The 16,715-nt window shown below is 37.9% G+C and overlaps 1 protein-coding gene across 1 annotated transcript; it reads right to left on the bottom strand.

Moving 5' to 3' along the window:
* Positions 1 to 417: 417 nt before the first annotated feature.
* golim4b (golgi integral membrane protein 4b) lies at positions 418 to 15,178 on the bottom strand (the record flags this gene model as incomplete). Its single annotated transcript, XM_079820457.1, has 12 exons — positions 14,678 to 15,178; positions 11,475 to 11,549; positions 11,261 to 11,310; positions 11,089 to 11,142; positions 10,825 to 10,975; positions 10,573 to 10,655; positions 10,222 to 10,305; positions 6,683 to 7,016; positions 4,872 to 4,948; positions 3,113 to 3,253; positions 660 to 728; positions 418 to 555 (listed from the first exon to the last, which is right to left on the bottom strand). The coding sequence occupies exons 1-12, from the start codon at positions 14,862 to 14,864 to the stop codon at positions 418 to 420; spliced, it is 1,443 nt and encodes a 480-aa protein (XP_079676583.1). The 5' UTR covers positions 14,865 to 15,178.
* Between the last annotated feature and the right edge of the window lie 1,537 nt (positions 15,179 to 16,715).

Below are 16,715 nucleotides of genomic sequence, written 5' to 3'. Positions count from 1 at the left end.
ATTAAATATAAATGCTGAACAAATCCTTGTACATGAAAGTTCAAGGCACTTGCATAAGTAGTCGCTAGGTGATCACAGTTGATGCACTTCAGTTTTCAGCCAGTCAAGAAGAGATGTGTAAAGCCTCTCAGGCAGCAGACACTAGAAGCAGTCATGTTCACATCTCATGCTTTTGATTGCTTTCCTTAAGGTCTTCCTCGTCCTCCTTTTATCAATGTTTCTTGGAAGCTCTCCTGGCGTCCGTTTCTGCTTCTGGGGTTTCGTTCAGTTTATTGAGGCCCTGAAACAATTCATTATTTTACGATATTTCAAATCTTCTGTTTTCAAAACGCACTATTTAGCCTGTCTAACATTAAAGTGCTATTACATTCTGAATACACTGTTCTGCATTTTCAAGTACAAAGTTAAAATCCTTTTCTAGATGCTTCTCACTAATTGATTGATAGGAAAAGACTTCTTGGGCATTTGGCTGACCTGTGCTCCATTACGCTCACTGAAGGGACTCTCTTCCTCCTCTGCTCTCTTCTGTCTGTCATGCACCGAGTCATCAAGAGTCTAATGGATGTTGCAGTGGGGATGATGGGAACAAGTCATTTTTCATGTACCATTTTGTATCAGTTCCTCAGCACACCAGTCCATCAATGCCTGTATTCCCTCACCTCATCCTCTACATCGTCCTCATATTGCTCATCCGGCTGGTCCTTTTGCTGCTCGGGATTGCCTGCCACCTATTGATATAGTGCATCAGTAATCTGCTTATCATTCCATAGCAGTGGGTTTAGTTCTTCTGCTGGCAACTACTAACAGCAACTCAGTCAACAGGTTCACAGCTGTTTTTATGATATTAAAATGAATTCCAATTCCAATTTTGTCTCAAATAAAACTAAAACTAAAATGAGTCATTTAAAATGCTACAAAATTACAACACATACAGTATGAAAATGGATGGTAATTTTAAGATTTGCTAAAAGTAATTAAATGGTAAGTATTTTTAAAGATTTATTTTAAGTGTGCGTTCGATGACGGCAAAGTTAAAGTTCATCGTAAAAATATAAATGTTAAAAAAGTAACTTCAATTCAAAAGTTTAGGGTCGTTAAGATTTATTAATGTGAAAGGTGATTCTGAGATCCACTGCCGCTTCAATATAATTGTATATATCCTAATTAAATTTACAATCAAAGCCTTGATCAAAATGTATCTTTCTATAATGATTTTTTTCACGATTCTCTCCAGTTATGATTTGCTCAATCAATAGGACCAATGATTGTTGTTTCTTCCTTTATATTTTCTAAAGTCTGTATTTGGCCTCTGAGTGGTGACCATAGACTGTAAAAAAATATGGACGTAGTGTCCGTGACGTCGCCCATAGGATTCTGATGAGCAGTTTTGAAGCGCAAAGTATGGACGAGCAGGCCATTGCCATCTTGGAAGAGCGTCACTCCCGGAAAAAAGAAAATGGGCAAAAAGGCGGGACGTGGGCGGAGCTGAAGTGACGCAATGACCAACGGTCAGCAGTTAAATGGCTATCCACCTGTCACTCGAAGTGGCCACGCCCTTAATTATGCACAACTTTAATGCTTTATATAATGTAAACGAATGAGTTATAAAAAAATTCACCCCCCTCACAGTTGTCATGAAGGGCAAAATTAGCCGTATAGACCAAAACCACAATTTGTACCAGGCTGTAAACATGTTTTATTCTGCTGTAAAGTTGGGCATTTTAACATGGGACTCAATGAGATTCTGCTCCCTTCTAGAGCCTGTCCCTAGCGGCCAGTCGATGAATTGCAGTATATGTCACTTCCGTATTGGCTTCAAGAGAAACTGCGGGAGGTTGCCGCTTGGTGGTGACTGAGGGTCTGTTCTAGGGGTGTGTGATTTCACTCGAACACTTGATTTCAGTCATGTGTTTGGATTTTGGAGGCATCACACACTCCTAACTCGTCAGGAGTGCAGTAACAGTGATTGCTCATTTGGCTCAGCTTCCAGATATCAAATATGGATTTGTCTTTTATTTTATATTCCGTTTTGTATATCCTTTTACTGAAACCCTAAAGAATTGAATGAATATGGCCTGTATTATTGTCTGTACCTCTCACTGAGAGAAAGCACATGTTATCCAGTATGTTTTGGGAAACTTTTTCTTGCTCAACCGACTCCAACCTTGGAGATACTGTGTATCAGTGTATGTGCACTGTATTCCGTGTTATAGATCAGTATTGGAGGTAGATTACGGGCATCCTAATAGATGGGTAAACTTGTTGTCCTGGACAAGCTGGCGCCTGCTCCAGAATCTGGAAGGTCATTACGTGCCTAATTCCGGGGTGAAAGCGTCAAAAAGTGTACACGTGAATCTGATTAACTGACGATGTGTGGAAATTTACCATGACTGTCCATTTTCTCTGAGCCAATCAGAATCATCCACCTGGCAGTAATAACGTGGCTAGACCTTGAAAACAGTATAACTTGAGAAACTGTATGTACGATAGGCTGGTAGAGGGAGCGCGGCCTACAAACTCCTTGTGAGACTTGAAGCTGGCTTCTGCTGATGAAACTGCAAACTCTTCTTCAGTAAATTTCTCTTTTAAATAATTGCACTCCTGACTCGTGGTCTTCGGTTTTTTTTTACTACTGGTCCTGGGTCCTAAACTGTTACCCCAACAAATGTTTTTGAAGCAAGTCCCTTATGCTCACCAAGGCTGCATTTATTTGCTTAAAATACAGCTGTAAAACAGTAACACTGTGAAATATTATTACAATTTCAAATAACTATTTTCTATTTTAATTCATGTAATTTATTCCTGTGATGGCAAAGCTGAATTTTCACCATCATTTCTCCAGTCTTAGGTGTCACATGATCCTTCAGAAATGATTCTGATATGCTGATTTCTTTCTCAGCATTTCTTATTTAAAATATTTGTGCTGTCTTTTCAGGATTCTTAGATGAATAGAAAGTTCAAAATAACAAATATAAATTTTTCCATTTTAAAATATTTTTGTAACAATGTAAAAAGTCTTTACTGTCAATTTTGATCAATTTCTTCAAAAAAATACTTTAGTCCATGAATAATTGAAGAGGAACTTGTCCCTATAATCTTCTTGTTAACTCACCACAAGCTGCTCATCTTCTTCAGGCCTGATCTTGTTCGCATTGGCCTTGTACTCAGTTTCCTCTTCTGCCTCTTTAAATTCATCTTCGTTCTGGTTGTTGGCCTCCTTCTCAATATTTAGTCTTTTTTCTCCTAGGCTCTGCTAAAAGGAGCCATTTTAAGAGAGAATAAGTCATTAATAGAAATCTTAGACTTCAAATGATGTAATTTCCTGTGATAAAACTTTAACGAAATTGTAATTTGCACTTCAAAGTCAAATAATTGAGCTTTTCAAGAAATAATACAGAGAAAGTACAGCCATAGTGTTTACGCCACACTGCCTTGATGTTATTGAATAATTCATTTATGACTCTGCATGCAATTTGTCTACATTCATGCAGTGTGTAAGTGGTCCAAATGAGTTTTTTTCTCTCTCTGCATGTGACACAGATCTAATTTCTGAACAGCATCAACACATTGATCTATTCAAATCTGATTTGGGCCACTTTAAACTTGGGCTACAGCAACTACTCTCAATGCAGAGGAAAATTTGCAAATGCAGACACTGAGACATTACTGTATATACACTATATTGGCAAAAGTTTGGGGACGCCTGCCTTTGCATGCACACAAACTTTAATGACATCCCATTGTTAATCCGTAGGGTTTAATATGGAGTTAGCCCACCCCTTGCAGCTATAACAGCTTCAACTCTTCTGGGAAGGCTTTCCACAAGGTTTAGGAGTGTTTTTATGGGAATTTTGTACCATTCTAGAAGCGCATTTGTGAGATCAGACACTGATGTTGGACGAGAAGGCAGGTCTCCGCTCCAATTCATCCCAAAGGTGTTCTATCAGGTTGAGGTTGGGACTCTGTGCAGGCCAGCCAAGTTCCTCCGCACCAAACTGGCTCATCCATGTCTTTATGGAGTCATGTTAGAACAGGAAGGGGCCATCCCCGAACAAAAAGTTTGGAGCATGAAATTGTCCAAAATGTCTTGGTATGCGGAAGCATTAAGAGTTCCTTTCACTGGAACTAAGGGGCCAAGCCAAACCTCTGAAAAACAACCCACACCATAATCCCTCCTCCACCAAACTTTACACTTGGCACAATGCAGTCAGGCAAGTACTGTGCTCCTGGCACCTGCCAAACCCAGACTCAAGAAGCGTGATTTGTCACTCCAGAGAACACGTCTCCACTGCTCTAGAGTCCAGTGGCGGTGTTCTTTACACCACTGCAAACGACGCTTTGCACTTGGTGATGTAAGGCTTGGATGCAGCTGCTTGGCCATGGAAACCCATTCCATGAAGCTCTCTACGCACTGTTCTTGAGCGAATCTGAAGGCCAAATGAAGTTTGGAGGTCTGTAACTATTGACTCTGCAGAAAGTTGGCGACTTCTGCACACTGTTCACCTCAGCATGCGCTGACCCAGCTCTGTTATTTTACGTGGCCTACCACTTCGTGGCTGAATTGCTGTTGTTCCCAATTGCTTCCACTTTGGTATAATACTACTAACATTTGACCGTGGAATATTTAGTAGTGAGGACATTTCACGAATGGACTTATTGCACAGGTGGCTTGAATTCAATGGGCTCCTGAGAGCAACCCATTCTTTCACAAATGTTTGTAGAAGCAGTCTGCATGCCTAGGTGCTTGATTTTATACACCTTTGGCCATGGAAGTGATTGGAACACCTGAATTCAATGATTTGGAGGGGTGTCCCAATACTTTTGGCAATATAGTGTATAATAACACACACACACTGCATTATCATACACACCTTGTCATGCTTTTGAGTGTCCTCTACATCTTTTGCATCTTTTCGTCCAGCCATAACATGTGATAGCACGGCATTTCCTGTATTTTAACAGAAATCAAAACTAGCAAGGTATATATGTAAATGTATACTTTGATGGGTTATTAATCTCAGCTATACAGGGAGTGCAGAATTATTAGGCACGTTGATTTTCTGATCATATTTTTTTTCCAGGCACATTTGACCAATTCCAAACCACAGTAATCCTAATAACTACTATTGATTTAGTATTTAATAATGTATAAGTGATATATAATTGTTCATGAAGGCTGGAAATGAAAATCACCTTATATTCAGGTGTGCAGAATTATTAGGCATGTTTTCTTTTACAGATAAATTGAGCCAAAAAAGAGATTTAACTCAGACTGAAAAGTCAAAAAGTATTAAATGCCCATGAGAAGGATGCAATACTAATGCAATACTAGACATTGCAGTTAAGGCATGACCATTGGACAGTGAAATGCTCGTTGGGTCAGCAGGGTCAGACAAAAACATGTGGCGGAGAAAAGACACCTGTTAACCGCAAAAGAATTAAGAATTAAGGTGAAGAATTAAGGGTGAAACCATCAGGAACCCTTTAGTCTCCAGCGCCACCATTTTCCAGAGCTGCAACCTACCTGGAGTCTCCAGAAGTGCAAGGTGTCAGGATCTCAGAGACTTCAGTTAGGTAAAGAATCCTAAAAAATGACCCCCACTAGATAAGAATCACAAGCTGAAGTGTTGTAAAATACATGAAGAAGGTTTTTTTATAGGCTTTATGGACAGATAGGTTGAGAGTGACTCTTGAAGGACCAGCTCCTCATCCTCTAGTACCACTGTTTGAAGAATTCATCTTCCAGAATCTGGCAGTACATTTTGGGAGTTCATTTTACTCCATCCTGAAGTCCGTTTTGCAGAGATGGACTAAAATGAACTCCCAAAACGTACTGCCAGATTCTGGCAGATGAATTCTTCAAACAGTGGTACTAGAGGATGTGGTGCTGGTCCTTCAAGAGTCACTCTCAACCTATCTGTCCATAAAGCCTATAAAAAAAACCTTCTTCATGTATTTTACAACACTTCAGCTTGTGATTCTTATCTAGTGGGGGTCATTTTTTAGGATTCTTTACCTAACTGAAGTCTCTGAGATCCTGACACCTTGCACTTCTGGAGACTCCAGGTAGGTTGCAGCTCTGGAAAATGGTGGCGCTGGAGACTAAAGGGTTCCTGATGGTTTCACCCTTAATTCTTCACCTTAATTCTTAATTCTTTTGCGGTTAACAGGTGTCTTTTCTCCGCCACATGTTTTTGTCTGACCCTGCTGACCCAACGAGCATTTCACTGTCCAATGGTCACGCCTTAACTGCAATGTCTAGTATTGCATTAGTATTGCATCCTTCTCATGGGCATTTAATACTTTTTGACTTTTCAGTCTGAGTTAAATCTCTTTTTTGGCTCAATTTATCTGTAAAAGAAAACATGCCTAATAATTCTGCACACCTGAATATAAGGTGATTTTCATTTCCAGCCTTCATGAACAATTATATATCACTTATACATTATTAAATACTAAATCAATAGTAGTTATTAGGATTACTGTGGTTTGGAATTGGTCAAATGTGCCTGGAAAAAAAATATGATCAGAAAATCAACGTGCCTAATAATTCTGCACTCCCTGTACAACTGCAACCAAGTTGGTAGCATGCACTTTAGATTTTTGTGCTAGAACCCTTAGCTTCATAAAATACAGCAGTATCAGAAAGGCCAATACCTGCCACAAAAATATACGTCCTTACCAGCAATAACTGTATCCAAAGCCTCAAAGTGTACTTTGGTTCTGTGAAGTGGCTCTGTCTGTGTCTGTTTCTCCGGGCTTTGGCTTAGCGTGTTGCGAGGGTTAATGCCCAGCTCTTCTGGGTTTGATAAGGAATGTTCCAGCACTGCCTTTTCCACCTTATCCTCTCCTCCTCTATCCTTTGATGTGCTTCTCTCCTCTTTCTTGCCGTTTCCCTCAGCAAAAATATCAATTTTCCGAGGCTGCTTCATTGCCACTTTGGTCGCATTGTTATTTTCAATCTCCAACACAGCTTGAGGGGATAACCCTTTTCCATTTTCCTCATATCCTTCCACCTGTAAAGGAGAAACCAAAAAGTGTGGTGTGGCCTGATGATAAGACACTTGTATTAGCCACAGTCACACATTTACATTATTAAGTTACATGAGTCATCTCATCCTGGAGTTGACAAACTAGCCCAAATGGCCTTTGAATATATACTTCAGCTGCAGTAGAAAGTGAGAATAATTTCAAAAAAGGATTAAGACATAATCCATTTGTGACCCGAGAGTGTGAACAGCACACATTCATGTCAACAGTAGACAACTCCATAGGCTTTCTTACAAATACAAGGGAAGAAAAGCCAAATAATGAATGAGGGAGTCTTTTAACGTTGTATGTTACATTTCCATCTGTACCTGAATGGGCTTATTATCCAGCTCCTCATTTAGGGATTCTACTGTCTCCAGTGTATAGCTGTGGGTGCATTCAGTAGCAAATTTATTAATTTTAGCTGCATTGCCTGCACTGGATGCTTTATTGCGATTCTCTTAACCGCCTCAGCTCTTCCACCTGAAGCTTCATTCAAATATTGAATTAGGATGGAATTAAGCATTTCTGATGTGATACTTTGTGATGCATGGATAATGAAAGTTAAATAGTATGAGACCTGACGCTATGAGAGAAATGCTAACTCAGCAACAGAGATAATTCAAAACCTAAATTAAATAAACTACAAAGGAGAAAATGTACTGAATTTATAATGCAAGACAACGGCGTGTTATATATTCTAACCTTCATAAATCATTTTAATGATAGATATTTCCCAGTTCCATTTGAGAATTATTCTTTTTTTCATATATTATTACATGATGCTACTGAAGAGATAATGCCTGCAATGTAAGTTTTAAATGTTAGAATGTAGTTTAAATGTTAGAATGTGTCAAAGGGGCGCATTATATCCAGTCAGATATAATGACATGTTAATGAAATGTTAATGGCAGGCAAACATGCATCACTCACACAGGGTCAACTGTCAGGGAGGAAACACGTCTGTAGTATTTACAGCTTGAACCTGTGGCCTGAGGCGTAGAAAAAGATGTAAGACATTGCTAGAAAGCAGCTTCCAACAACTTCATTTCACATTGGTCTGCAGTGCTGCACATTTCATCCGCTGTCTTTGTAGGATGAGATGGCATAAAATGAGAAGAGAACAGGGTTAGTAGATTTAAAAGTGTGGTCTCTCTCTCTCGCTCTCTCTCGCTCTCTCACACGCACAGGCACACACAAATCTGATCTGGTTCGCCATCTTTGCGGGGACTCTCCATAGATGTAATGTTTTTTATACTGTGTATTCTATCCCCTTACACTTGACCTACCCCTAAACCTATCCATCACACAAAATATTCAGCATTTTTACTTTTTCCAAAAAAACTCATTGGGACCCCTTGAGTCAGTGTACATTCAGGTTGAAGTCCCCACCGGGATAGAAACCAACTAACCAACTCACTCACTCGCACACTCACACACGCACGCACACTCACACACGCACACACACAGTTACAAAAACATCAAATAAATGCTTTGATCAAATATATCCATCAAAGAATCCTGAAAAAAATAAATAAAGCAGAATAACTGTTTTACCATAAATAATAATAAGAAATGTTTCTTGACCAGCAAATCAGCATATTAGAATGATTTCTGAAGGATCATGTGGCACTGAAGACTGAGGTAATGACAAAAAAAAATCAGCTTTGCCATCACATGAATAAATCAAATTTCATCTTGAAAACTGTTATTTTAAATTGTAATAATATTTCACAATATTACTGTATTTTTGATCAAATAAATGTAGCCTCTGAAGAGACTTCCAAAATCTTACCGATCAAAAATCTTTACCAAATCTTTGAACAACTGTCTTAAACAGTCTAGCTTGATTACAGTCAGCAAATACAAGTTATGTCATGAAACTCTAGATGGCACAGGCTGATAGTTCCTTAACTCAATTTGCTTACAATCACATCATTCTCTACAGCCGCGTTTCCACCGCAGGAACTTTCCCCAAGAACTAGGAACTTTGGGGTGGTACTCTGTGTGTTTCGACCGCAGGAACCGGGCCTAAATGAAGTTCCGGGTAAATATTTCCCCCTCCAAACGGCCCTGCTTGCGAGGTAGTACTTTTTCAAAGTTCAGGAACTTTCGGGGGTGGGACTTGGGCGCTGAACATGCTGATTGGTTGAGCTCACGCAGCATTTTATTTCAACCAGCATTTTTAAAAGTCTTGCAAGGATCGTTCTGCGTTCAGTAAATATCAGTCTTTTGCTCTTTCTGTCCGATGGCACGCGTTGTTTCAGCAATCGCACGGTCAATGTCCGTAATAGCTGATAATAACATACATTGTCTTATTTTAAATCTAGCTTTATGAGCTTTCAGAATACGCTTTAGTATCAGTGCTCATCTCTTTTCCGCCATTTTGTTAATTACATATTTAGTAAACCAATACATAAATAACAACAATACATGCTTAAATCTCCCCCATACTTGTTATTGCTGCAGACAGTATTGCACAAAAATGATTACTGTCGCGTGCAGTCCCACGTCTCTGGACTAATTTGCCTAATCTTCACGGTACTTTAGACCGCAGTGGAAACGCAGACAGTAGCAGGTCTGGGGGAAAAAAAGTTCCTGTAAAAAAAGTTCCAGGTACAAATTGTTCCGGGTAATTTCGGTGTAAACGGAGCTTATATGGCACAGTGGATTGGTTCTTGCAGTATCGGTAGCCATTGAGTTTGCTGCTAAACCCTCAAATACCTGATCAGTATTTGGTGTAGCATTTGCAGTGCGCTTTCAGAAATCCGCCACCTTCCCCAGCTCCACCTGTATAAATCTGTTATGGGTAATGCATGCAATGCATTGCTATATTGTACAGCAGCAGCATGTCTTACTTGCTCACAGCTGCGTGTCGTGTACGTATTGGCAGTAGCAAGCGCCTTACTTGGTCTGCAGCAGCAGTGTAGCAGATCAAGACCAAACATATATCCATTACCAAGCCAAACACTCAGAACTTTGTCATGACAGAACTTTTATTGCTTTCTTACATTAATAGCAAACAGTTAGTATTAGGAAAGCCATTGTTTTGTTCTATTATGTGCTGATTTGTTCTTTTATTTGTTTAAAGCGTTGAAGCATGCAGTGTCAGAATGTGATGTACTTCAAGCACACACACCAATATATCTAGATTCTGGCAAACTTATAGCAGTAGTCATGACTGTGTGTTACCTGAGCTGCAACAAGTGCTTTTCTATGGTCTTCTAATGCGAGTTTGAGATGATCTTTTGAAGCTTGCAGGTTCTTGTGCTGTTCCTGAAATGGCGAATGGTATAATTTCAGTATGCCAGCCTTGAATAGTTTGAGTAGTACACAAAGAAATACAGATGTTCGTTCTTGATGTCAATTTGTAGGGCAACCCGTAAGTTAATTTGCCATAGGTTCCCTCTGGAATTAAGGTTTAGAACGACAAACTGAACAGCAATATTATTTATCCTTAACTGAAATACTACATGCAAATTCAAGCTCCCTTTAAACCTTAATCGCATAATGTATCCCAGAATCCTTTGTAGTTTCTCTGACCTGCACATCAAGTAACTGTGTGTAGATGTCCTGATGAGCTTTCCGCAGCTGTCTGTTCTCCTCTCGAAGGTTGTACACATTCTCTACAAGTAGGAAATCAGGTAACTCTAACAAATGTGTATGGTCAGGTACATTTTATATGGATGGAAATGGATTTGTGCATTTTATATGGATGGAAATGGATTTGGTCTGAGCCGTAAATCTGATGACTCTGAATACATACACAAGAATAAGAGTAGCACTCTGGCTTACCTTTCAGTCTGGATATTTCAACCTCCTTCTCTCTCTGCAGGTTGTCTATTTCCAGCCTGTGCTCATCCAGCGCATGTTCATGATCCTGCCCTTGATTCTGGTTCTTCTCTTGAAGTTCATAGTATTGCATCTTTAAGTCTTCGTGCTGGGACTGATTAGTTGTATGCAACAGAATTTGATATCCAAGGAAGATTTAATATGTTTAACATCATCCACAACTACAGAATTACTTTTTAAGAACTTCCATTATGAAGGTCATCTCACCTTCAGTATTTGGTGCTCTGTCTGCAGAGCATTCAGTCGATATGTTGATTCTTGCTGTTAGGTCGAATAAAACTGCAAGTTATTATGCATCCACAGCATCTGAAATGGCTTTTTCAGCTCTATCATGTTTACACATCATTTAGTAATCAAAACACCATACGTTTTAAATTACCTTTTCTTTGTTGAGGGCCTTCTGTGATTCCCGCTTAAACACAAGGAAATCTATGTGTATTGACAATCAATAGAGGCTTTTAAAAACAAACATGAAGCACAACCTGGACTCATTATCATTCATTATCTATCATCATCATTATCAAATCGCATCTAGATTAAGTGGGTTGTGTAAATCAGGAAAACAATTATTGTGCATATGAACAGGACATTACCCTCTTCAGCCTTCTTATGCTCGACTCTCTCTTTCTGGAGGGATTTCTCTAGTTTAGAATGATGCTCATATACCACTGAAAAGAGAGAGAAAAACATATTTTTTATTGCATTATTGCCACCTTATTTATTGCAATATTATTAATCAAGTCATTTTACTCCATAATCATTACTGTAATGCAAAAATCTCATTCTCAATAGTAAAACATGAAAAATAATGAATAATTAACATAAATTATTTTAGTTTTAGCTATACACCATGGTATTAAACTGCCTTTAATTACAAATATATATATATATATATATATATTTAATAAATTAAAATCACAGAAAAACTGTATTTCTTACTGTAATACATTAACAAATTATAACAAAATAAATAAATTATGAGAGAGACAATACCAGGCACATTACAGTAATAAAAATACTGTCCTGAAAATAATGTCATCAAGCAAAATATAGGCTTATATCTTTTTATTTTATATAACATTTTTTATTGAAAACATGGATAACAAAATATCCACACACGCACACACAAAAAATACATTATATATATATATATATATATATTTTAACCTGTAAAGAAGTTATTAAATCAAGGCTAAGACAGAAATATCCACATATTTTTGTATACAAAAGCACAACATACACGTATCAATCAGTGGAGTGAGAGGTGTCGATATTTGGTTATTTTCCAGAAAATGTATAAAAAGATTCCACATTTTATGGTAGTCTTTTAGTTTGCCCTTTATACTGGAAGTTGTTCTTTCCTATGCAACGTGACAGATCTTTCAACCAATGATCAATGGATGGACCTTCTATGTTCTTCCAGTAAAATGCTACTAAACGTCTTGTAATAACAAGACAAATGTTGATCATTTTAGTGTGGTAACCTGATAATGATAAACTTACAGGAATTAAACCCAAAGCACATATTTCAGGGGTCACTGGAATTGGTTTTGAGATAATTGAGAAAATTAGTGTTGACACTTTTTTCCAGAATGTCTTAATCACCTCACATTCCCAGATACAATGGAAGAATGTTCCCTTATGTTTTTGGCATTTAAAACCGATAACTGGGATGGTTAAACCTATTTAAAGGGATAGTTCACCCAAAAATGAAAATGAAATGATTTACTCACCCTCAAGCCATCCTAGGTGTATAGGGCTACACAATATGTCAAAATTATCGAAATATCGCAAATGTACATATTGCGATATGCATATAGCAACGGCACGCAATATATGAATGATTTTAATAGGCTACTTCGACACTGTTGTACTTTTTAGGTCGACGCATATAGCAGAGAATAGACTGGGCACACACCTGTTACTTATGTGACTTGCTTGACGTTAAAAAGAGTTATTAAACTCAATAACTTGCGAAAAACAACTCCTTGCAGTCTCGCGCTGTCTGACACACACACCGAAACGTGCGCACAAGCCGCCTCTCTGAAAGCATGTGATCCCTTTAGTTCTGTCGAACTGTCAAATAATACACACACAGTTATGTCAAAATGGCTGCCTTGATGAGTATGCATGAAAACACAGTCGGTGAACATTATCAGTTGGGGAAAGAAACCGAATGAGTGTCAATAGGATCCATGCATTAGGTCTTATAAAGTGACCTCCAAACCTGCCGCTATACAGTAAACCTGCCGCTGTCTGTCAAACAACAAAAGAAAAAGAGAAAAGAATAACCTTTGTAGATTTATTATGTATCAGTGTATATTTAATTAATGTGAAGACTACTGTTTTTAGTTCTTATTTTTAATAACAAAGATAAATTAAAATTAAAATAATTGTCCACACCTAGTGCAGGTGTCTTTGTTTACCTGGGTGTTCTTGATGTTAAGTTTTAGGTTGATATAACTATATATTACCAAGTCAAGCAAAGAGTTTTTGGTATTTAAATATTGGCATTACATTTTTTTGTTTGTTTACATTGATGTCAAAATTATATTGTCAGATTTGTGACATTAATTTGTGCTAAAACACTGCTGAAGTCACTTTCAGAAGTTGTAGCGATGCTTTCTTTTCCCAGAAAGAATGTGAAACACATTAATGGTATCATTCTCAGTTTTTTAATTTAAAAAAAATATAATTTAAATAGATTTTACACACTTAAAGCAATATCGTATCGCATGTCGAATATCGCATTATTTAACAAGATATTGCATATCGCATTTATCTTCAATATTGCACAACCCTAATGTATATAACATTCTTCTTTCAGACGAATACAATCTGAGTTACATTAAAAAATGTCCTGGCTAATCCAAGTTTTCTATTGGCAGTGAATGGGAGCCCAAAATTGAGAGCCCAAAAAAGTGTATCCATCCATTATAAAAGTAATCCATACGGCTCCGGGGGTTAACAAAGGCCTTCTGAAGTGAATCGATGGGGTTTGTGTAGGAAACATATCCATATTTAAAACTAGATATTTCACTTTATAATGTTTTAAATATGGATATTTTTCAAACAAAAACCCATCGATTTGGGCTCAAATTTTGGGCTCCCATTCACTGCCATTATAAAGCTTGGATTAGCCAGCCCAGGACATTTAACTTTTCAGGGGTGACATAAATACACATTAGTATTTTAGTATTCTAGAAGTATTCTAGCATCTAGTATTCATTGACAAATTCTGGGCTCTAACACATATCTGGCTCCATTCTGATTCTGAAAGGTCATTGTAAATCTATACCCCATGCGACTCTCTAGGATTCAGATAATTCTTTAGAACTGTTCACAAATTTGCCAAAATATATTTAATATTATTGTTTTCTTTTGGGCTGAAATGTGATGTGGACATTTCTTGACAGGTTTGATGACATTCCCCAGATATTATGAACAGTATAATCTGGCACAGAGAGGTGAAAATCCTCAGTGTAGTGTTATCCAGTGTTTGTCAAAGGACCCCATTCAAAAGCTTAAGAGACAGACCGCATTGCCATTAAATGAAAGCAAATAAGTATTCTCAAAAAATGTTGCTCACAAGAAAATCTTGATGCTGTTCTACTCAATTATTATGTGCCAGCTATTGGGCTGATGCTTGGATAAGAGGAATTAACAAACAGGCCAAAACATTTTGAATAGAAATCTCCAAAGGCATCAGATATCTCAAAACAATCAGGTAATCCCTAATCAAACATGATCTAATACAAAGTGCCTTCACTGTAGGATCTTTTCATTAATTTTCTACCTTGCAGCTGCGCAGAAAGTGACTCTTGATGCTGCTGGTACTTCAAAGCCGTCGCCTCGGTCTTTTTCAGCTCTTTATGCATCTCATATGAGATCATGAAGGCGCACAACGTCCCGCAAACGAAGATGAGAAGTAGGAAAGACTGAAATATTCTTCTCTGCCGTCTCGAACAAATTCCTTTCCCCATCTTTTCCTCCTCTTCTTGAGTAGACGGTAAAGACTATGTGCCATCCGATTCTTCAGTAACGTAAATGTTTAGGAAAGCCACAATGATCCGTCTGTTTATTTTTTCCCCTTGCGATGCTGTCCCGTTTAATGGACGCACCGGTTGCTTTCTCGTTTAGGCCTACTTCTCTAGATAGCTCTAATTATAGGCTTCTTATCCCTTACGGAAAAAGTAAGTCCGACTAATGGCTATGAATTGGCTATTTCCAAACTTTCATACGTGTCATTCAGAAAGGACTATCATTACAGTCAGTTTGTTCTCGCCAACTCCTCCCTTTTGAGTACAGTGCCACCCAGAGGCCAGTGCGCGCATGTACATTAGATCCGTAGACTGCAATGTATTTCAGAGATTATTTAATAATGTACGTCTGAAATCCATCCAAACGTTATTAATGCTATAAGCTATGAGTTATTTCTCACCTATGGGCGAAAATATGTATTTACTAATCTCTACCACGTTGTAATTTCCACACTTTGCACACACTTTGCACACACTTCAGATTGTGTTATATGTGATTAAAGTTTTTACAATCGCTGTGACAATTTTTTCAATAGCCTACTTTTAACAAATTTCCTAAACTCTTAACACACCAACACACCTACATCACACAATTGCCAAAACGATTAATTTCATGCCCAAAATCACACATTGTAAACTTAACTCCAGAACAAATTTTCAAAATACAATTATTCACTAACACAATACACTATGTCTACCAAAACCCTAACACATGTTCTCTTCCATTTAGTCAATCATAGCACAATGTCATAAAAACAATAATACTAGATGGAATTACAGAAACGGCATTATTTTCTGTGTCAGGTCTGCCCTTGTACAATAGACAGGGGCGCAAATTTGGGCCATATGAAAGAATATGAAGTAGGGCCCCCAACCGCACCCTTTCCACACCAAACATACAAGCCAAGCTAGCTATCCAAAATCGAATCTAATACTGCTCAGCACTGCTCGCTCAAAATATGTGAAGTTTTTTCTATACTCGACTAGTAGTTGTTCTTTTAACCATTCGTCAAATAAACTCCTTTATTAATTTAATTACATTATATATATATATATATATATATATATATATATATATATAAGAACCGGCAAAAGTAATGATTATGAATGTGTCAAAAATAGCAATAGACATTTTTATTGTTTATTAATAAACTTAATAAACACTAAAGTTTTCTGTGTCAGTGTCGGATGACGATGCTGACTCGCCATCTCTGCAGTAGGCTATAGGATGCGCCAAGCGGGAAATGCACATTTCATTACATAATCAGAGAGTAGCCTATTTTATTTTTTTCATTTTGAATTGTTTCCTTTAAAAGTCGACTTTTCAAGCGACATATTTCTCATGTCTGTGAGACGCGCTCCAGTTCACGTGCAATGCAATTAATCGCGCCACCGCTTCCATGTCTCGATTATATTGTCTGCTATTTGCTTATTGTTTATTAAATCCGGGCAATTGGTTGATGAAACATTGATTCAAATTAAGATACAATTTATACAAAACAAAATTCACTTTAAAGAAAGGCTTTCTACAAAACAAAACTTAATGAAGTGGTCATTTCTGACCCGCTCCATGTCTTCCGACATATCGCATCTTATGAAAGGTTTCTAAACACAGACTGGAGTATGTTTGCTTCTCAAGCCACCAGTGGCGCTCACACGGACATTGACTCATTCACTTCCTCTGTATTGGATCATATCAATACCACCATCGACAGTGTTACAACCCAGAAACAGATCACCACATACCCTAATCAGAAGCCTTGGATGAACAGGGAAGTTCGACTCCTGCTGAAG

This window comes from Gobio gobio (genome assembly GCF_949357685.1).
Source record: "Gobio gobio genome assembly, chromosome: 6".
Lineage (NCBI taxonomy): Eukaryota > Metazoa > Chordata > Actinopteri > Cypriniformes > Gobionidae > Gobio > Gobio gobio.
The sequence above is the reverse complement of the archived record's forward strand: the minus strand, read 5'-3'. Positions and strand labels throughout refer to the sequence as shown.